The sequence below is a fragment of the Pangasianodon hypophthalmus genome, chromosome 21, assembly GCF_027358585.1.
Source record: "Pangasianodon hypophthalmus isolate fPanHyp1 chromosome 21, fPanHyp1.pri, whole genome shotgun sequence".
Classification (NCBI taxonomy): domain Eukaryota; kingdom Metazoa; phylum Chordata; class Actinopteri; order Siluriformes; family Pangasiidae; genus Pangasianodon; species Pangasianodon hypophthalmus.
The window spans coordinates 16,005,845-16,028,183 of record NC_069730.1 but is presented as its reverse complement, the minus strand read 5'-3'; the positions used below and the strand labels follow the sequence as shown (position 1 = coordinate 16,028,183).

At 39.1% G+C, this 22,339-nt stretch overlaps 1 protein-coding gene across 1 annotated transcript in view; it reads right to left on the bottom strand.

The window, feature by feature from the left end:
- The window catches only part of ncana (neurocan a), a 90,387-nt gene that overhangs the window by 27,944 nt on the left and 40,104 nt on the right, over window positions 1-22,339 (bottom strand). Inside the window, exons 5-9 of the mRNA XM_034297740.2 lie at window positions 21,470-21,597; window positions 20,862-21,143; window positions 17,662-18,138; window positions 10,829-11,593; window positions 120-224 (exon numbers count right to left, since the gene is read on the bottom strand). Of these exons, the coding sequence (XP_034153631.2) occupies window positions 120-224; window positions 10,829-11,593; window positions 17,662-18,138; window positions 20,862-21,143; window positions 21,470-21,597 (1,757 nt within the window). The remainder of the gene's footprint in view (window positions 1-119; window positions 225-10,828; window positions 11,594-17,661; window positions 18,139-20,861; window positions 21,144-21,469; window positions 21,598-22,339) is intronic.

The window sequence follows — 22,339 nt, the reverse complement described above, 5'->3', positions numbered from 1 at the left end:
CGGAGGCCTGAGGAGATTACCCATGCTGCCTGCAGCTGGTGTGGGCCCTTGAGCAAAGTACAGGCTGTAATGTGTGTATGTGTGTATGTGTGTGTGTGTGTGTGTGTGTGGTGACTCACCGATTTCACAGCTCTCTCCTGTGTATCCCTGTGGGCAGAAACACTGGAAGCCCTCGTCATGGGGGAGGCACGTCCCGCCATGCAAGCAACTGCACCTGTCCATAGCTGTAGAGTCAAACACACACATACACACACACACACATACAGACATATTGGTCATTAAGTGTGGTGTCTCCAAGACAACACTAGAAACACTGTCATGACCCGGTGCTACTGAACCGGTGCTCATAGCAATAAAGAAGAAATGGATCATTGTTAAAATAAATGATGCTTTCACATCTCTAAGGTTTCACTTTCTTCAGCTCATGGATGTCTTTTTAATAATATTGAGCTTCACATTGTGTGGAAATATGTATAAAGGTAAGATAACAGACACAGAAAATACTGAAATGGTTGGGCAGCATGTCTATAACGAGACTCTGGGTGTGTCTAAAAGCCAAGCTTTTTTCTTTTAAACATGTGTATTGTAACTGTGTTTTCATATTAATGCTTTCAAATATGGTGGAGTGAATTTTTTTTCAATTCTTACTGGTTAGAAAGAAATGATTAATTTTTTATAACCGCACCTCAGACAGTACATTCTAATACATTATTGTTTCTGTAATAACACCTTACAATGGGTACTTGTATGTTGAACGCTCCACATAAACAGATTTTTTTTAAAAAGAAAAGTGTAATATCTGATATGGTGAGGTTTTCCATGAGGAGATGTTTATTTTGCATTTTTGGAAGGAGTCTCCAGTGTCAGTGCTTTGTGACCGTCAGAGGTAAAGCTGTAAAAGTTTTCAGGATAGAGGAATTTGTGCTTTGTAATTTCAACAAGATGCATTTCTCTTTTTTTTTTTTTGTCTTCTAAACTTCAAAAGAAAGAAAAAGGAGAGGCTGGTGAGGAAATGAGCTGTTATAACATAAGTGATAACATGAACTAACCTGTTTCAAGGATGATCTATAACAGTAAACATAACTACAAAGTACACTATAAGTACAAACTATAAGTACAAAGTGTCATTCTTTAATTAATCACAAATTGTTGGGGTATAAGAGGAATAAAACACTTTGAGACATGCTGTTATTTGAAAATAATCATTTAACAGTAAATCTGCTTAGTGTCAGGCCATACCACACGACCCCGCCACTGATTATTTTCCTATAACAGCACACCTCCAAGTGTTTTATTCCTTTTATCATTTTTTACTGATATAAATATGATTTGGGGTTGCATCCACACACAATTACGTTGACAAGTAACTAACTTCATCCTTAGTTAGTTATACATGTAAAACATGCATAAATGTTACAAATTCTCCTCTTACATATTTATATATTTTACATATGTTTTCTTCTGACTTCCTCCATGTGCTTCTTCGTTTATACTGACATGTATTTTGCTGTGGCTTTGAATCTTATCTCTGTCCCTGTCCTGTTATTGGTTTGTTTCCTGATTGTGTCCAGGTGTCCTGTGTTTAGTGCTTGATATATTTGTCTTTATACTGTATAGCCTCTTGTGTTCTCGTCTCGTTGCGAAGTCTGGTCATTGTTAACGTGCGCTGATTTCCTCTTTTTAGAATAGAAATTTCACTGGATTGATGAGCTCCTCAGTACGAGGAGGTTTAGTGTAGGAAGTTGTAGGTGTGAATTTTCGGCAAAGTCCCACTGCCAAGCTAAAATAAAGAGGTTAATTGCATCTGACACGGTGTTTGACTATCTGTTTGTGTGTTTTCAGAGAGGAAATTATTTTTTTCTATATAAATAACGTGCATATGGCACTGTTATCCCAGCGGCCAACACCAACAAAAACTGAAAGTGCTCTAAAGTCAAAATGAGTTTATTTCTAGAGAAAACCAGAGCACTCACTGTCTCAGTAAGAGCATTACTGTTCTCTGCTTCAGCATCTCTCTCTTTCACAAACACACACACACACACACACCCACAAAACAAACACACAACAGAGCCAGTTCTGGCAGCAGTGCTTACTGGGGCTTGTAATGGCTTTCCAGAGGTTCAGCGCTCTGCACCCTCTAATGTACCTCTGCGTGTTGGATGTGCTCTGCCTTTGACCTGCGTTGTGACAAACCTGTCTAAACAACTTGAAGTGCAACTACGCAGTTACTCAGATGTTCTGCTGTGCTGTGTGTGTGTTTGTGTGTATGTTTGTGTGTGTGTATGTATGTGGGTGTGGGTGAGTGTGTGTGTCTTTGTGTGTGTATCTGTGAGAGAGAGAGAGAGAGAGAGAGAGAGAGAGAGAGAAATTGAGAGTGGGAGCTTGTTTCAAAACAACCTGCTTTGGCCTATGAGCCACTGAACCAAAGAAGATCTATTCCACTGTCTCTGAGAGGGTTACTGTGGTTGTGGTAGACCACAGATATTGTGGTCACACACACACACACACACACACACACACACACAAGTAAGAATGAGACAACCCTTTCCCCTAACACTGCTGGTAGATAAATAGTATTTTGAAACGCACTCAAAGGTAGCAGTGTATTTTGGCTAAATTGCACAAAAACACATTTACAGATTTTTACGACTACAAAAAACATAGTCCACTTTTCCAGCTAACACAAACGACCAGGGCCTTGACACAAAATCCACTCAAAAGTCTGGCGCTCACTTCCCACTCAATCACTCAATATCATCAAATGTGTTTGTGTGTGTGTTTGTGTGTGTGTATGTGTGTGTGTGGAACGCAGTGTTGAAGTGGATAGAAAATTGCTCAGTAACAAACACTATACTGAACTACAATCCTCAAAAGTGCAATTAATTCCATCACAGTGGAGGAAAAGTTTGGATCATCACCTACATGATCAGATCTTCTCTTTGGATTCAGTGGATCTTAGATGTCAGTTGATTTAGCAGAAATGATTAGACTTGGAGCATCAAATGAATATAGTTTTCCCATCAAAAAGAGCAGGCAACAATATGCCAAATGAAACAGACAATGTAGATTAAACTAGCATCTACTGTGATTTTACTGTAGGTTTTTTCCCTTTTCCTTTACATCCCATAGGGCTATTATACATCTGAATTAAAAATATAAACTGTAGGTTTGGTATTATTTTTATTTTCATTTGAACTTCAGTAAACCTTGAGACTCCACTCCTGTCAGATGCTCATGCTACACTGGGCACAGGTTCACCAAAACTGGACAGTTGAAGATTGAAAACATCTCCTTGTCTTATTGCTGCAGCATCATGCAGATGGTAGGGTCAGAATTTGGCATCAAGAGCATGACTCCATGGATCCAACCTGCTTTGTGTCAACAGTTCAGGCTGCTGGTGGTGGTGTGGGGAATGTTTTTTGGCACACATTGGACCTCTTAATACCAATAAAGCATCGTTTGAATGCTACAGCCTATTTGAGTATTGCTGCAGATCCCTTTGTTGATGGCCCCAATTTACCCATCTTATAATGGCTACTTCCAGCCTGATAATGCTCCATATCACAAAGCGCAAGTCATCTCAAACAGGTTCCATAAACATGACAATGAGTTCAGTGTACTTTCACTGGCCTCCCCATTCACCAGATCTGAATCCAATTATGTGGTTCAGTCATATCAACATGAACCAGAATCTCAAAGGAATGTTTTGAACACCTTGTGGATCCATGCATTGACAAATTGAGGCTGTTCTGAAAGCAAAGAGGGGGGTCCTACGTTCGTAGGCTATATTTCAAATTTTTATTTAGTTTTAGTATGTTATTTTATTTCAGTTTTCAAAAAGTTTTTTGTAACTATGGATTTTTTTTTAAAATAAGTATAGTAAACCTAGCAATTACTTGTTATACACCATCACTCATGAAGTACTTCTATATAGCTAAGCATACATACCTTTACTTAGTAAAACAAAAGAAAGATCCATATATTGCTTTTATTGGCAACCCGTTGTACAATTTACTTACTACACTACAGAAAATAATACACTATATGGCCAAAAGTTTGCAGACACCTGACCATCGCACCCATATGTGGGCCTTCCCCAAACTGTTGCCACAAGCATCTCAACCGCACTGAACATCTATGAGATGAATCAGAACGGCAACACTGCACTAGGACTTCTCATCTGACATCAGTGCCTGAGCTCACTAATGCTATTGTGGCTGACTGGCCACAAATCCCTAAACCACGCTACAAAATGTACAGTGGAGGCTGTTATAGTAGCAAAAGGGGGACCTACTCCATATTAACGGCCATGGCTTTGGAATGGGATGTTCAGCCGCACATATGGGTGCGATGGTCAGGTGTGCACATAATTTTAGTGTACCGTGAGTTTATTTAGAGAAACAGGAAACGTCATTACAGAGGAAAAGATTTTAACCAAACTGAAAGTAACCTTTGAGCATGTAGACTAATGTGGTCGTATACGAGACAATATTAATATGGACATGATCAAGGAGGACTTACTTACAAAAATATGGATGAATCGGGTATTTTTATGGGTCAGTGGGTTGAAATAATGGTCTCTGGTCAGTTGGTGCTTAATGAAATCAGGTCATACTGAACCCCTAGATTAGGAGCTTCTTCACATCGTGCTCTGTATGGTAACTGATGTACCAGGTGAAAGCTCAGAGGTTTGAAACGATGATGTGGAAGTGCTAAGTGCTGTGAATCAGTGATGTCATGCTGCATGCTGAGCTAAGCTGTGTCCTGACGATACACTTTAATGAACGCCTCGACCCCGGTTCTCTTCAGAGACGCTATTAAAGATGAATAGCCCAGTGCTTAATTGCCTTTCTCTTTCTATCTGTTCATCTATTTCTCTGAGTTAGTCATTGAAAAGTCCTCTTTCAAATCACTACCCATACTTCCCTCCAAATATTGAATTAAATTTAGAAGAATAGTCTGGTTTAAAATGCTAATGTTGTTAATGATGGAGGAAGGAAAGCAAAGAGCCAGTAATTAGCATTAGGCAAATGACATCATGCTAATTTGCTGCTGTTAGCTTAGCCATGTTAGCAGGTTTAATTGAGCTTTGAAGTTTGGCAAAATTATGTGCAATAGTTTCGATCCCTAGTACTAAGTTTTGATCCATAGTAGGGTAAATTGTTCAAGCTAATGGTCACATTTCTGTGAAGGCAAATTGCATACACAAGTATACTGGTACTGGAAACAGCCATTTAAAGCAACAGCGCGCATTAAAATTCTGGGACGTGATGGAGAGAGATGTTTTATTGAGAGCTTTTAGCTGAAAAGACACTTTTGAAATGCTGGCTTTTTGTCAGTTCAGTCACTGATCCACAGGAAACATAATCAGTCAAATGACTCAATCTTATTTGCAGTCACATTATTTATTCATGAAAATGCATTTCCATTGCAATTTATCACTGTTATTTTAAATAGATTTGCTTCAAAATTTGGAATTTTTGCATGATATTCACTGTGGTCATCATGCATTTGTCTAGCAGGACAATTTTAAATTAAAAGCACTTGGAATGGCATATTTAAACCTGACTGTTTTTTTCCTCTCATTGCTATCCCCTCATCTGTTTCTCATTCTCTTGCTGTGCTTTACAAACTCTCCAGACCACATTCGATGCTCTGCGGCTCCATCGCCATAGAAACTGCACTGAAAGTGGCTGCGTAAGAGCCTTGACTCCCCTGTCCCTCTCTCCTCCACACCCCACCTCACCCCCCCTCTCGTCCTCACACGTTTTTCTCTCGGCCAGTCGCCTCCCGGCGTTAATTAGAAGCCCCTCATCGCTTTAAGTGGCAAGCAGCACCCTGAGCCTTAATTGGCTCGTTAGGTGCTCTCGCCACATCCCCTAATGAGCTTGGCGTGCTCAATACACGCACATTCGCACATCACTGGCACTGGACATTATTATTCACCCACTAAAGGATTTATATAATCCCACTGATTGGCTTTGTTTTTCTTTCTCAGTGTGAGAGGGACAGGCGGTGTCAGAAACACCAGACACACACAATGCTGGAAATCAATTAAGTCCAGCGGGGGTTAGAGGTGTGTTTTCGTCAACATGCTTAATAGTGTGTCATGCAGGCGTTATACCTGACACCAGTAAATTTAGCAGTCAATACAGAAAGAAATGTGTGGTTGCCTGGGAAAACCCTTCAGAAGGTGAAATCATGACATTTCTATTATATAGTTCTGAAATTTTAAAATGTTGTTACTTTCAAAAGTGAAAAGGGAGAAAACTATCTACTGTGGCGCAGGAGCATCAAACATTTTGACAGTCAGTATTTGATTACAAACTGATCTGATTAGGCTTATGTCCATTTCTATACATCACATGGCGATCTAACAACTTGATCAGAACATGGCGTTCACTGCGTGAGAAAATCACACTTAGCTAGTAAGATTTCAGACATCTTTAGGCAGACTGACTGGTTTTACCACTGCATGTGTTAATGGTTCCTTATCCAAAATTACCTTTGTAGGAAGACCCTGGGTAAGACTTAACATTAAATAAATTCGAGGTGTCATATGGTGCAACAGTATTCATCATCCAAAAATACACCTGGAGAGAAAAATGTGCTGTGAATGATAATCAATCCAGAGCATAAAAAAGATTGAAAATGAATGTCATATTCTAATGAACATCATCTTTTTTTTTTTCTTTTTTTTTTCCACTGTGGGAAACATTACTATTGTGGTCATATACAAGATGTCAAAGTGATTGTGTATCAAAAAAAAAACAATTTAGGAGCTGACAGAATTAATGTACTGTTTGCATATTTGAATAACAAAGCTAATATTATATAACAATGCGAATATTTAGTTAGCCAAAAATACATATTTTCTACTTACACAAAGAACTTAGCAGGCACTGTCCAACAGGTATAATCAGAGTCAAACATTTTCTCAGACCGAATCCAAAATGATGTTCTACTGGGTATATGCTGAACTAGCTAGGTTCTACAGTGCTGTTGTTTTATACCCTATGTGGCGAGCAATGAAAACAAAGCCATTTGGGATTCTGACTAAATCATTAAACACTCAATTTATTATTCAGTTATTCATCTGTAATGTGAAATTGAGCTAAATATCCATGAATAGAAAACATTACCATGGGTGAGTTGTGATTTTCTTTGCCTAAGGAAGCAACACAATGTTGTGAAGTTATCGTCTGTGGTTAATGTGATACAAACTCATAGTTTATTACCATTACTAATCTTTTGTCTATGGCAGCATAAAGTTATAGGTTCATTAACCTGCCACTGCATTTAAAAATTAACCTTTTAAGTCATTAGAATTTTAATGCAATAAAAAAATTTGACACTCTAACCAGGACTGATTTATAACCAATAACATCATCTTTTTTTTTATTTTTTTAGGCCTGGCTCATTAATACACAGCAGAGGCAAAGCTACGGCAGGATTTCAGGTTTGAACCCCCAGAAATAATTTATTACAGATTCAAATGCATATACGATTACAGCACAGTTGATTATATACAGTATACTGTGCAGTAATTGTGCCATAATAATATTCATAAAAGGTCAGCAAAGTCATCCACATTTAACCGCCCTAACCGCCAGCTGAATGCGCCCTGTAGTTTTGTTTAATCATATTTTATTGGCTACCAGCTGCTATGGTGAGAAACAGGATTAACCAAACGTAATCATGCATTTTTTCCTTTCCTTTTCAAGCCAGCTAACTCCACTCTGAGCTCTTGGATATCGAGGTGACAACCTGTGAAGTGCTGGAGGTTTACTGCAGAAAGAAAAAAAAGAGGTGCAAATCTGGTACTTTAAGATAAAATGTTATTTTCACCTACTACTTGCACATTATTTTAATAATTTTGAAATTAGGAAGCTGTCATAAAGGTATTTGATTGCAATATTATTAATATGGCGAGACTGTTTGACAGTAGATTGTAGCTTAAATGTTTAGATAACAATTTCATGCCATCACATCACACTTCTATTTCCCTCTGGCAAAATGCATGAGCGTGTCGCCGTTATCAATATAATTGTACAGATCACGTGGTGAGTTTATTTATTATACCGCCTCACGTGCTCTGAAATGAATTCCTGCCTACGCCTCTGATGTACCGTCGGTCAGATGTTTTTGAGCCTCTTGCATCTTGAACATACTTTATTATATTTATCGAGGTACATACAAATACAGTTCTGCTATCATTGATCAAGTAATTCCAGGCAGTGAAATTGAATTGGAACTGGCACATCACACCACACACATCACACAGATGCACTTTCAATCGAAACCTTGACAATCAGCCCAATCACAGGGAGGGTAGAAGTGAAGTGGAAGGTGGTGATAGATTTATGGACTTCTCCGAAGCTGAATGTCACCACATGGCTTTTAGAGACAATACAGAGAGGCGCTGAAACAGAACAACAATGGGGTGTGCGTGCGTGTGTGTGTGTGTGTGTGAGCTCCGTCCCCCTTTCCAGGATCTGATGGCCAACCCAGCCGCCAGAGCGCATTGACTGAAGTGTGATGTAACACACAAGGTCAAAGCAGGCCCTATAAACAGAGCTGACAGTTGCTAGAGAGAGGCTCGACCTCATTCAGCCTGACTTTCTCCAAACCAAACCGACTGAAGCAATCAATCAGCCGGCGCACAAGCCCACATTCCTGGCCAGAATATCCTCATGATAAGTTTTCACACAAAGTAGCCGGAGCAGGTCATGACAGGAGCTGCCATGGTTGGCTCAAAAAGATGATGATATGTAGGATTTGTTATTGTAGCCTCCAGCCATCGTGTTATGTCAGGGCTGACCTTTAAGATTTTTATGAGAGGAAAATTCCCACTTGGAGAACATTTAGGAGTGTGAGGCTTATGCATGTGTGCATAGAGCTTATAGAGATGGACAGAGGAGCTCTAGAGACATGAGCTGAGAGGGGTGGTATTAGGCCAGTGAAGAAAGTGTGTGTGTGTGTGTGTGTGTGTGAAAGGAAGAGAGACTGGGGGGTTGGAATGAAAAGATACAGATGGATGGCAGCACTATTAAGTCTTCGGAGGAATAGTCTTCCTTAATGGATGCTTTTGTGTGACTCTCGATTTGCCAGCAAAGCCTCATTTCAGATTCGGCTCATGACTTTGACACAGAGGACAGAATCTCTTGGGGTGTATGTGTGTGTGTGTGTGTGTGTGTGTGTGTGTGTATATATATGTGTGTGTGGTGCCTGTACTCTGTCTTTCTGCTGAATGAGGAAAATGTTGGATATCGCCAATATCTCCAATTTGGTTTTCGCTAATGGCCCTAGCAAAACTCATCTTTAAACACTAATTATTCATCACTGGTAAAAAGAATGAAACAAATGATTTCTCGCTGAGTTGTTCATCTCTTAGCACAACTCACTCTGCAGCTGCTCACTGATAATTACACAGCCTTTGAGAGGTGCTACTATTAATAAGCCAAACCCATGTTAGTACTAAGATTTTACACTTACAGTATATGGATAGTAATAAATCAGAAGGAAAGTGGACGCTCAGTGGTTAAGACCTTGGACTACTGGCCTAAAGGTTGTGAATTCAGATCCCTGCACTGCCCAGTTACCACTGCTGGGCCCTTGAGCAAGGTCCTTAACCCTCAGCTGCTCAGTTGTAGAAATGAGATAAAGTCATGCTGGATAAGGGTGTCTGCAAAATTCTGTAAATGTACAATCAAAGTAAAAAATATGAACACTTGTGTCCATACTGCAGTGTGATTTAAGTTAAACTGGGTCTGTGTATATATGGGTCTGTGTGGATGTGGTCCTGACACATTATAAAAGAGCAAAGTAGAAAAATAAAGAAAATTATATGACAGCACTGCTGAATTCTCGAATCTGATCATGTGTAATCATGTATTTTTGTCTTAAAGACAAACATAATGCATTTTATTTTGCCTACTTTAGTTTCCTATAAGCCACAGCTGAACTGTTTTCAGCAATAAAAATGGTGATGTGATATTCCTCAGGCATAATTCAGATTGATTTCCAATCAGAAAGGCAGATCCACAAAAAGGCTATTGCGCTCAGAGTCGAATGAGTTTATACACTTACTATATTCTGGTAGAATTAATAGCTTTTGATCCTTTTAACAGCTCATGTTGAAGTCTTTTGTTGTTGCTGTAATACAACCTGGCCTGGGAGACTTAGAGATTTCTAATTTGGGCTTGAAGGATGACTATTAGCGCCAAATGTTGCTGGCGTGGGGTCTGGTGGGAGTAGTGAAGAGAGTTCTGTTTGCTCGGAAAGTTTCCCTCCACACTGAAGAGTTCTGAGTAGCTCTCGGGCTCTGAGCGCTGCTAATTTGGCCCAGTAAGTGTTTCTTGTCTGCATATGCATATTTCGTGTGCCGCCATGTTCTGTTAATATAATATCCAGTATTCAAGCTGTATTATGGAGTGCTTCATAAGAGCTGCCTTATCGACAGTAATTACTCTGGGCCTAATGAGATATTTATCCCTTTGGGGTTTTAGTGCATTTTTTGCCCAACTGCATACAAGTGGTTGACAGCTAATAGCTGCCAACACCCCATCAATACCACTGGCTTTTAATGCCTTTTTTCCTCCCAAAAGCAGGCAGATGTTCTGAAAAGGGGAGTGTGGAGGAAACATGAAATGTAGCTTTTCAGCTGTTAAACATAATGATATTGCAAAGAAGTTATTCAGCAGATGTATTCTGGCTATCAGTATTTTGTGGAGATCTAACGCTCAAGTTACCCAAGTTGCCCCATTTTGGGCAAATCAAGGTCCAAGTGAAAGCAGAAGGAGAGAGACAGAAAGACAGCCAGACATACCTTCAGATCCATTGTTTCTGCTGGAATCAGAGTTGCCAAGGCCACTCTCTGGGTTGCCAGGCAACAGGGTACCAAAGATTGACAGATGGTGCTCATCGGAAGCCGTGGGAGAGATGACTCCTCTTTCTGTCAGGCTTTGAGAAGACGAAGTGGGAAGATCAGGAATCAAGGTGGTCTGGGCTCCTGCTTCCCTTTCTGAACCAGCCAAAGTCGTTGAGACAAACGTGGTGGTTATTTTTTGGTGAGGTTGGCTTGCTCTGGTCCTGGGTTCATACTGGATCTCTCCTCGAGCCTCTGCGGCAGTTATCTCTTCCACTTGCTGTGTAGTTGTAACTACAGTCCCTTTGATGCTAGGAGCCATACTAGTTAAGACTTGCCCTGTTGTTAGGGTTTTGGTGGTGCTTTCTGATAGGTCCACATCCCCCCAGGAGCTACCCTCTGCCTCTGTCCTCCTGTCCTCTCCAAATTCCTCTTGCGGTAGCCCAATCACTTTCTCCTTGTCTTCTTCGTCATGCTTGAGTGAAATTACAGAGGGCACAACCTCCTTCTCCAAGTCAGGTGTCATACTTTCAAGCTGGAGAACCTCGGTCACCACTGCCCAATCTCCTGTGGCTGTGGTCATGCTTTGGTCCAGGTCTTCTCTGGTGGTCTCGACTGGGACTGCCGATGAGGCTTCTGTGTTCTCAAGCTGAGGGGATACAGTCGTTTTATCTACAGTTGAGGAAAATTTGTTGAACCATGACTGTGACCACCATGACACTGGACCTGCAGAGAAACAAGCAAACAATGATTAACATTATCCAGATATGGAGACTCCTGTCATTAAACCACAGCAACTACCAATAAAACCCTATTCCTTTCATGGCCATTTATTCATTTATTAATAGTGCACGTGCATGGGCAGCAATTCATCAAACGTAAAGTAAATGTTTCTGAAAAATAACTTTACTGGGGTCTTTCACTGGGTACCTGAGAAAGAAAGAGAGCAAGATATCATTATGCGTGCATCTATGTCGAGTCCAAAGCAGGAAAGACATCAGTTTAAAGAGTCGATGCATTAATAAGTTATCAGTGTTAGCTGGTTTGGTAATTAGCATGCATATGTGTTTGCGCACTGTCTTTTCTCTCCAATGTTTCTCAGCGGAGTTGCGGAGGGAGACTGACTTGAGAAATGTGTGCCAGACGGTTTCATCATGTAATCGCTTGTCACATCCCTCGTCTTTATTTATTCAGGCTGAGACATCAGGCACTGCAGGCTGTTTGAGTTTCTTCTCTGTGGGTGCGCATGTATCTAATAACTATGTGTGTGTGGATGTTTGTGTGTGTGTTTCATAAGGACAAGTCAAAAAATATTAAATAATTGAATTCAATTAACACTAAATGACTCAAAAGTACACCAAAACTAATTTGGAGAATACCTGCAAGGCTAGTAATTACAACAATTCAATAACATTTCTAATCAATTAAACTTTTGCCTAAACTTTTTTAATTTTATCTAAATCAACTTACAATAGCTCAACTGTAAGCATCAGTTGACCTTTTGTCTGGGTTTGCATTTTATCTCTTAAAGCTAACAGTAGTAAACTACAGTATGTGGATGCACACAGCATTGCATTGGGATTAAAATATGACCAGATTTGGGATTAAAACATTTTACAACAGATTATGGAAAATGTACATATTGATATATTTCAGTTAATATAATCCATACTAATATGTATATCACAATATATTTATGTTCTATAAGGAGCCGTCTGCAACGCCAGTGAAATGACCTTTTCCTGTGAAAGTAGACGATTCTTGACCATTTAGTTATCCTCTAGTTACAGCTAAAAAAAGGTCTGCCTTGCAAGACTAAGACTGTAATAAAACTGTAGCTGCCAAAAGAGTAGTTGGAAAATTTAATTATTTCTACCACACTACTTCTCCTTCCATATGACTGGCACATATTAGCAACCAACTTCAGCCTTTCCAACCACTTAAATCATTCAATTATTACTTCCATTTGTGACTAATCATCACAGCACCCTGCCTTCAATTAGCAAGTTTATAAATGAAACATGCATTACATGAGGAGACGTCCTTGCCAGCATGCAGAGCAGAATTTGTTTGCAAGCTCCCTTGCGCCGCAGATTCAAACCAATTAAATCTAATTGCTATCAATTCACCAGGCAGGTCAATATTTCAACAACGGCACTAATTGATGATTCAGTTGGTTGCCTTAAGTAAAATTAAAGCTTTGAACTGAAATATTAATTTTCAATATGAATGTCCTTTTTGTAACCAAACAAACCACTCTGAATGTCAGTGTGTGTAAACTCACCGACTGTTTAAGAGATAACTGGAGGGTGTATTTTTTTTTTCTTAGCCCAGGTTATGATCTCACCAAGGCAGAGAGAGTAAGCACTCACATCTATTATTGAAACTGACTTCAATAATGGACAGGACATGGCTGGCTTTCCACTGGCTGTTAAACATTGATGGTTGAAGTTTGGGCCAAGTCTGGTACATGTACTAATTAACTGAGAGGAAAGAAATCCAAACCTGCATACTAAACTAGAACTTGGAAAGCTCTAGCTGTCTCGTCTAACACCAAAGCCTGGCTGTATAATGAAGTCAGCGGAGTGTAGAGCTCAACAAACCAATCTATTGGCCTCGGCTGACACTGAAACTCAAATGACTCACTATTCAATTCAATACAATTTTTATTTGTATAGTGCTTTTAACAATAAATATTGCTACAAAACAGCTTTACAGAAATCTGGATGTAGATTTAGATCTCTAATGAGAGCGGGCATCAGTGGCAAGCATATGTCACACTGAAATTTATTTTGGGCAGTAAATATACAAAAAAAAGCTATGGAATGTCATTTGAGGACAATAGTAAATAGGACACTATTAAATAACTATTAATTATTCATGTGTAAAATTATGAACAACACTTCTGAACTGAGGAGTTCGCTTTAACAGAGGAGTGCTTGGTCAGCTTATCCTTCAAACCGTAGGCACTGTTTTTTTCTCGTTCTTTTTTTTCTTTTTTTTTTTTTTTAACAAGAAAGCACATTAAATTAACAAAAACATTGGCTTTCTTTTATTAATTTGATTTAGATAGATAGATAGATAGATAGATAGATAGATAGATAGAAACTTTATTGATCCCGAGGGAAATTGCAGATAAAATATAAATTAAACAGCCTACATGCCACATTCACAATACAATTTCATGTACAGTTTTGTACACACAAGTAAACTGGGGCCACACAATGTAAAAACAATCAAATGCAAAATAATAGGATGTGCTGGATCAAATGCTATTTTATAAACTACTGAATAATGAGGGTGGACAACATATCAATAAATTATCCAAATTTGCAGTGATTAATGTGATAATTACAAATGGGACTATTCATGCAGCATTATATTGGCAATATACTAGACTCCAATAAGCTTTATCTGAATCAGACTTTTACCTTCAGTCTGCATTGTCTTTTCCTGATTTTTTTCGTGTTTAAAAGTTGGTGTTTTTTCTTTTACTACTGAAAAACCTTGTCTCAGATGCAAGAAAATCTGCCAACCTCAGAAGCATGAGCTACACGCAGGTAATTTGTATGATCTGAATGAAGAGCCCAGAAAATCTACTTAAGCGGCTGAATAACCCATCTCAATGCATGTAACTTTCGCAGTGTAAATACTGATGTAACTTTTGGCTTCAAGTTGCCAACTCTGAATACGGGACGTGACTCAATAAAGAAGTCTGTTTGGCACAAATCAAAGCAAACCTATATAAGCATCTAACTGCAGGATACAAGGTCTTTCTTTTACGGCCTCTGGCCTGGATCTGGCCTGGAAGTGGAACAGGCTTGCAGGGAACACTGACTTTGCTTAGTTTGCTCTAGAGAACAGAGCTCAGGCACTGGGTTTAATTTGAAGTAGCAGTACTGACAGGGCAACATCCATTACAATAACCTAGGCTGGCCCAGACTTCATGCCCCACCATTTCTCTCTTTTTTATTTCTCCCTGGGGCACAAACTCATATTTATCCAGCACACAGTTCTCTCTCAAAAACCCCTGCGATCTTTCAAATAAAACTGTTCAAACTGTAACCAGTGATGAGTGACAAAACAAACAAACAAACAAACAAACAAACAACACTCTTAATGTCAATGCACTTACACCTCTATTTAATGCAAACTGATTAGTCTGAACTTACATTTAAAAAAATGAGTGTGAAGGTAATAGATTTTAATCATGAATATGCACTGAATCAATATTCACTGCTTTTAACTTAATGCCAGAAGTGGTAGGAACCGTTACGTTTAAAAAGCACTAAAATATCAAGTATTATTTAGAATCTATTGGTGTGGGTTGGTGAACATTTATGAAAAACATCTCAGCGATTATGGCACAATATTTACCACAGTGCCCCAAAGTTTCAAAGGTTTTCTAACCTACCTCTTTTAAAATTGATATAAATAACAAGCCTTTCCTTATAATTAGGGTTCATTTTTAGGTGGATACGTTGCCATCCCTTAAATTTAAAGACATGACTAAAAACCTCCATCTAATCTATCCCCTTTTGTATTAATTTGTCAGTTATTGATATTTTAATCCCATCCACATTTGAGATTAATACACAAGTCACATTGTATCAGTTGCTCTTAGGTCAAACCAATATCATCGATCATCAGATGTTATGATCATGTAGGTAGCTATGTGGAAATGTATGGCTGCCATTGCTAATGTTTTGGTGCGTTTATGAGTGTATGAGTATCTTCAGAAACAGCAATGGTTGTAATCTATCTAAAAAATGGTAGGTGTTAACAACCAGAGGAAACAAGTGAAAAATTGAGTCTATGATCTTTGGCCATTAATTAAGCTCTTTATATGGGTTTTTCTGTGTAGCTAGGTTTGTGGCATCCACCAGGGTTTCAATATAGGACCATGGCCTTAAAGTCTGGACCTCGATATTTTCAGAAGGTTTCGTTTTTCTCAAGTTTTCTCCAGGAAACAGCGACATATATGCAGACACATTAGGTTTGCCCATAGACTTAGTCGCCCATTATGTTTAGCCGAAGATGCTACACTAAGAGATTACTTGTAATGCTACTCGTCAAATCATCTATTCAGGTGCAATAACATTAGCTGATCGGTTTAGGCTAAAGACAAACACGTAATATTAGTTCAATTTGAACATGTTGAATTGTGTAAAGTTATTCATTAATAACATACTACAAACAATATGAAGTGCATTATTAGCTATTGTATTCATGGCATAGTACCATATAACGGAACTCAGAAATCAACACGTAACTTAGACATGTAAACTCAATAAAATTATATAAGAATAGAAGGATAGCATAACAGAGATTAGAAAATAGCATTTGATGTAATACACATTCGGCATTGTGATACATTTCTATAATGTGGACTTCAATGAGATTTTGATCCTGGTTATGGCCCTGAAAAGGATCGCTGGTGTTTGAACCCAGCATCCCCTTGAGACTGAGATCTTTTCACAATTCGATCACTGCTAATAACAATCATGACAACTCACATGCTGCATTTTGAAACTCTACAGCTCCACCTCAATGATATTTGACCCACAGTCCTCAAGGGACTGTAAATTAGGAGCCGGATATTCAGCATATTGCATATGTTGACACACTGACCACTCGGTGACTCATACTGAGGAATTAACTACCAATGACTAGCTGAATGGAGGTTAGGACCAAGGGTCAGATTTACATACCACTGCCATAAATCAACCCCAGGGTCAGCCTGTATACCACAGTAGCTGCTTGCTTCCTCTCTGCAACTCTTGGCATACCAACTTAATGGTATAACGCAATTGCAATGCGTATCTGTATCTGTTCAATGCTTCAACTATTCATATCTGTATTCGGATTTAAACTTCAAGTGGGTATGGCCTAAACCCTTGTTGTTGTTGTTGTTTTTTTTAAATACAGATCTTGTTAATCTCACTTGCACAATTACAACATTGTTTTTGTTTGTAACTGACTGCGGCATTTACAGTTGTTTTGATTTTCCCAAATATAAACAAACTAGTAGCCTCATTTGAACCACTGTGACCCTGACCAGGCAGTTACTAAGGATGAATGAAAGCTATTAATGCATTTCTGTAAATGTATCATTCACATTAACGAATATGATCTTTTCTTTGTACTACAATCTTCATATCTGACCACTCGCTCATGCTCACGAGCTTCATATTTCACTTGCCCGAATGAAAGTAATAACCTCCATCTTGCATCACTTTTTTGTTGAGTCCATGAGATCCCAGTCTCAATGCAAGACTCTATTCTCAACAAGCTACCTAAAAAAACCAAAACAAAAAACCTTTTTAAAAGATCAGTGTGTCTCCTGTTCGTATCTGTATTTGTATCTGTTTATTCCGGATAATGTATTCATACTCAATTGCATCCCGAGTACCCATGTATTCTTTTGCTTGTGACAAGATCTTCGCAACCAACTGCCTGCATAAAAGATGAGAGACTCTATGTGTTAACCTCATTCCTCTTTTTGAAAGAAAAACAAAGGCAAAACGGACAGAAGAAAAAATGAGATGCCACTTCAAGAACAGCCCTTTGAAAACAGGTCTAAAGGGTGCTTTAAGAAAAACTGAAATGAAAAGATAACAGAGAGAAGAAAGTGTGCGCCAAGCAAAAGCGGTTTTTGATAGGCTTACTAATATGGAGCACTGGCTTAGAGACAGACATGATACCGTTTTAAGAGTCCTCTGTAAAAATAATTTAGAACAAAATGAAAGCCGATTTTCTCCTAATAAGAGTGTCAAATACCTGATAACTCTTACCTGATGCTGGAGAAGCGGTAGACTTTGGGCTTGAAGACACTTCGAGGACCATAGTGCTAATCACACCCGGCACTGTGGTAAGAGGACTCGGAGTGGTGTCCTTCACCTCTTCATCATTTCCTGTCAGGTAGTTCCAGGGTTTCCACCAGGAGCTCATGGCATTTCTGAAGGAGTCTTTCTTCTGAGCTGTGGTTGGTGTTGGCAAGGGAACTGTTGTAACTTCATTGTCCTTATTTTCCTCTCTGGGCCTCTCAGTGGTGATGTCAGGTAGTGGGGTAGAGATGTCCTGCCAGCTATTTTGGGGGGAATCTTCCTGGTTACTCCAGTCTAGGGAGCCATCCTCTACACAGAGACGTGCCATAATATAATCATCAGGGACGAATTCGCTGACCATAATGGGCTCAGTGTCCAGATCCACTTGACTGGTCCAGTTTGATGGCTGGGGGACAGGTGGCTCAGTAGAGGAATGCTGTGTTTCTGAAATGCCGTAAGATACAGAGATGTTAGGTTTCATAAGAATAGGATCAGTGATGCCAAAATCATACTCAAGCACTTTTAAAGCTGTTGGACTTTGAGACGCAAGTAATACAAACTCAATCAGAATTTAGGGCTTCGTTCCAAACCACATTCTATGTACCAAATAGGATGCGTAAATACCAATTGTTTTACTGCTATAATGTTTAGTATAGTAACATAAACCAGAGGATATGATGATCTGCTGCTGTTACTGCTGTCTCCTCATTATTACAGAAGTGCTACAACAACAACAACAACAAAAATTACAGAGTACTACATTAACAAGGAAATTCTCTCTCCTTTAACAAGTGCATTTTTTCAGCTAGAGTGGTTAATGGTTTGTGTTTCATTGTGATTCTGCAGATCCTAGCACAAAGCCAATAATAGTGAGCTAGCCAGCTATGCTTGGAAGCTAGCTCAAACACAAGGCCTTGTTAAAGGGAAAAGACCTCTCTGTTATCATCCATCAGAACACTGCTCGACGGCAGTGAGCTATCTTGCTAATATTAGCTGGCTAGTTCAAAAACAAGGCTTTGTTAAAGGGAAAAGACTTCTCTGTTATGATGAATGAGCATGCTGTTTGATGGCAGTGAGCTACACTGGCTAGCTAGCTGAAGCTAGACAAAGACTTGTTGAAGGGGAAAAGTTTTTCATGCTATGATGCCTCCAAACCAGAAATTTCTGAGTATTTCTGGGCATACTTCTTTCACGTTTGATGATGTTGGATGTATAAGAGCTAGCGTGTGAAATGTGCATTTGTTATTTCATTGTACATTGTAAGTTTAAACACACTTGGATTTTAATAGATTAAGTGATCGCCCTTATATTGACTGAGCATACACAACACAGTTGTAAATGTGTGCTTATGGCTTTAGTTTCGGATCTTGTCTTTGGCACAGCCCTATGGAGTCATTAAGCAAAATCAAACACAGAGACTCAATTACTGTCTTTGCAAGATCAACAAAGAATATAAGAGAAAAAAATTCAACCAGAATCCTAACCTTCACAAAATATCTATAACTGATAGAAACTATAGAAGAGTAAATAAATCTCTATTTTAAAAAGCTTAACCACTGGGAGTTTGTGTGCTGGAGGCATCTCTTGGGCTCTCCTCTGGGTTCATCCTCTATTAAATACATCAGTGGTCTCAGGAGGGACTTCATAATGTTGGTGAAACTCCCCTGTGGTTTCTTGGCTGGCAATGTATCAGGTGGGGCCATTTTAAAAAAGATTCCCAGATTCCCAAGTGTCCATTTCCTCCTTATTTACTCTGACAGAGTGTTTCACATTACCAACCACACTCCCACTGTGATGTGTGCTAAAATATCATACAAAAAGTAGCTAGGTACCGTCCATACAAAGGGCATCTATCAGTCTTTTTCAGAAGAGCACGGCTCATCATAACAACTCATAACAGCTACAAACATATGAAAAATGGGTAAATATTCAGTTCAGTAGATTCCAAATGTCTGATTTATTTATTTTTTTTTATTTAACAAAGCATAAAGGACCATACTAATTACAAGCTGTATAAGATACAAAGGTTAGAAATAGGATTAAGACATCATTCAAATAAAACTGAGTGGCACACAACTCCATCACCTTTATTTTTTTCAAATTCAGACCAATTTCCTTATAAAATGAGGTTAGTTACAAGCATGTGTTACAATCTGAGCATCTGTTACAGTTGTAACAAAATATTTGGCATTGCAACAATTCGAAAAAGAATTTTAAATTTAGTAAATGATATTCAAAACAAATATTCAGATATAATGAAAGATGATACAAAAACTGTGATTTTTAAAATCCCAAACCTGCTCTTTTCTTAAGTTGTTTTTGTTTCTACCCACCCACGATATTTTGTAATGAACTCAGTTTATCCATTTATCAATGCTCAAATTTAAACATGGTAAAGATAGTTTTTGTATTTAACAAACACAAGAAACAGACCATTACTGTCATGGCTTCCCACTGTTACGGTTGTGGTTCAAATGTGACAAACGTATTCTATTCCCACTGGTTTGTTGCCTACTTGTGTTCACCTGTACTGTGTTTAGTTCTGATTAGATTGAGTATTTATACCCTGTTGTGTCTTACTGCAAAATTATGTGGTTAAGTCCAAGCCTTGTTTTCCTGTTTCATATCTAGTGTTCCCTAGTTTCGACATTCTGTTGTGTTAGATTATGGCTATACATGTGATTACTCTGACTGCTAAACTGTGTTTGTTGAGCTTACACGCTTGTGTCCTGCCGCACACCTCTTGTTACACATATACAGCTTTTAAATTGCAACATTTAGGTTACTTGCGTAGGCTATAAAACTTATTTGGTGAAAAAGCCAGCTTACATTGTTGGGAAATGGCACAGGACACAAAAAATAATTAACTTCATCTAGGTTAATTAACTTCATCTGCTTGGGCTGTGGTGTCTTCTTGTTCAAAAAAAAAATTGAGGAAGGGGTTATTATTACGTAGTGCTTACACTGTCTACATTTTCTTTCCCACAAACATGAGACTAAAACCGGTGTCAGCAAAATTTCTTCTGGGACTTGTGGAACCCAGTCCTAATAAAGTCAAGTATCAAAAATCAAGTACTGTGTTGTGTTCTCATCACTACCTGCTGAGAGAGGGAACCAGCTTTTGATAGTGTGATAGTGGACGCCTCAGTATATAACAGAGTACTTACCTCTGTAGCAGTATGCACTGAACATAGCAGTCCCGTTGGCGAGCTCTGTGGATGAGTCAGTGTAGACTCCCGGTTCTCCACTCCTACACTCAGGACGGGGTTTAATCACTGAGTACCTCACACTGCCATCTGCAAGCCACCCAGGTTCACAGTGCTCCAGGCCAGAGCGCCATGCCAGATGGAACTGACCCACTGTGGCCAGCTGAGCGCCCAGAACCGTGCACTGAGCCACGGCCTCGGCCAGGGTGAGATTCCCTGGAGCTGACACCGGGAACACTTCACCTGGAGAGGAAGCACAAATGTTTACTGACACATCCTCACTATGAAAAGCATAATATTAGTGTGGTTTTTACCTTTAGCTTTTGTCATTCCATATATAAAGTATTAGACATATTATTATTTTTATTACACTACTGCATTTTGTAGCTTGCATTGCAGAATGACAATCAAGATCGACCCTCTGTATTTGATATGCCATACATTCCTGGAATCATCCTGAACACTAAAATAAATTTAGTCTCAGAATCCAGATTACTGCTAACACAATAAACCATCATTTAATATTAAATTGAACATCATCATACAGCTTCCTGTGTCTGTTATTTCACCTTGCATGATGCTGGCGAAGCAGTACACGTCAAACAGCTCATTGGCATCTCGCTTCCCATAATTCCTCACTCCTCGCACATTTTCGCTGTGTCCGTAGCAGCCCAGTTCTGGTTTCTGAATCGGATACCTGTGAAGAGCTGAGCTAAGCATGAAATCCTCCCAGCATTCCCCAGGATGCATTCCCCACTATTATTATGCAAATGATGCAGCACCAACATCGGTGTCATTAATGAATAATTGCTTTGATCCATTAAGGGAGGATCCTGTACGGCTGCCTGGGCTCAGGAGAGGAGTGCGGAGGTGTGTATGGCCACACGTCGGATACTCAGGGATCACCATTGTTGCTAACGAGCAGTTCAAAATGGCTTGAGTACAAATAATAGTAGCTCCAATTTGCAAATGTCATGCAAACGATAAGGCGATGATGCAGAAATCAATGCAAACCTGCCATGAAGAGGATCATCAGGGACAGAAAGGGGGCTTGTGTGTCTATTTCCATAAGTATTGTTTATATTCTATTTATATTATACCCTAAGCAAATACTCGTTTCTGACTAGCAGGTGTGAGTTAATTCCTCATATCAGGATGCCTTTAAAATTGTTCGTTTTTATATGTATTTTTCCAGCACTTTCTTCTCCGAGAATAAGGTCCAGGTCCAGGTTTGCATTCCTCACTCTTGCATGGTTATTATTAGTTTCATTGTAGATACTAAATAATTCATAGTAGTTACTGAATAACATGCTTTAAGACTGAATAATACACTGAGAGCCTAAATCCAAATGTGCTGTGATGATATCAAAAGAGATGCCCTTGGCTAAGTAGTGAATAAAAGTGTTAAAGGGTTAAAGGTTATTGTTTTCTTCCCCTTT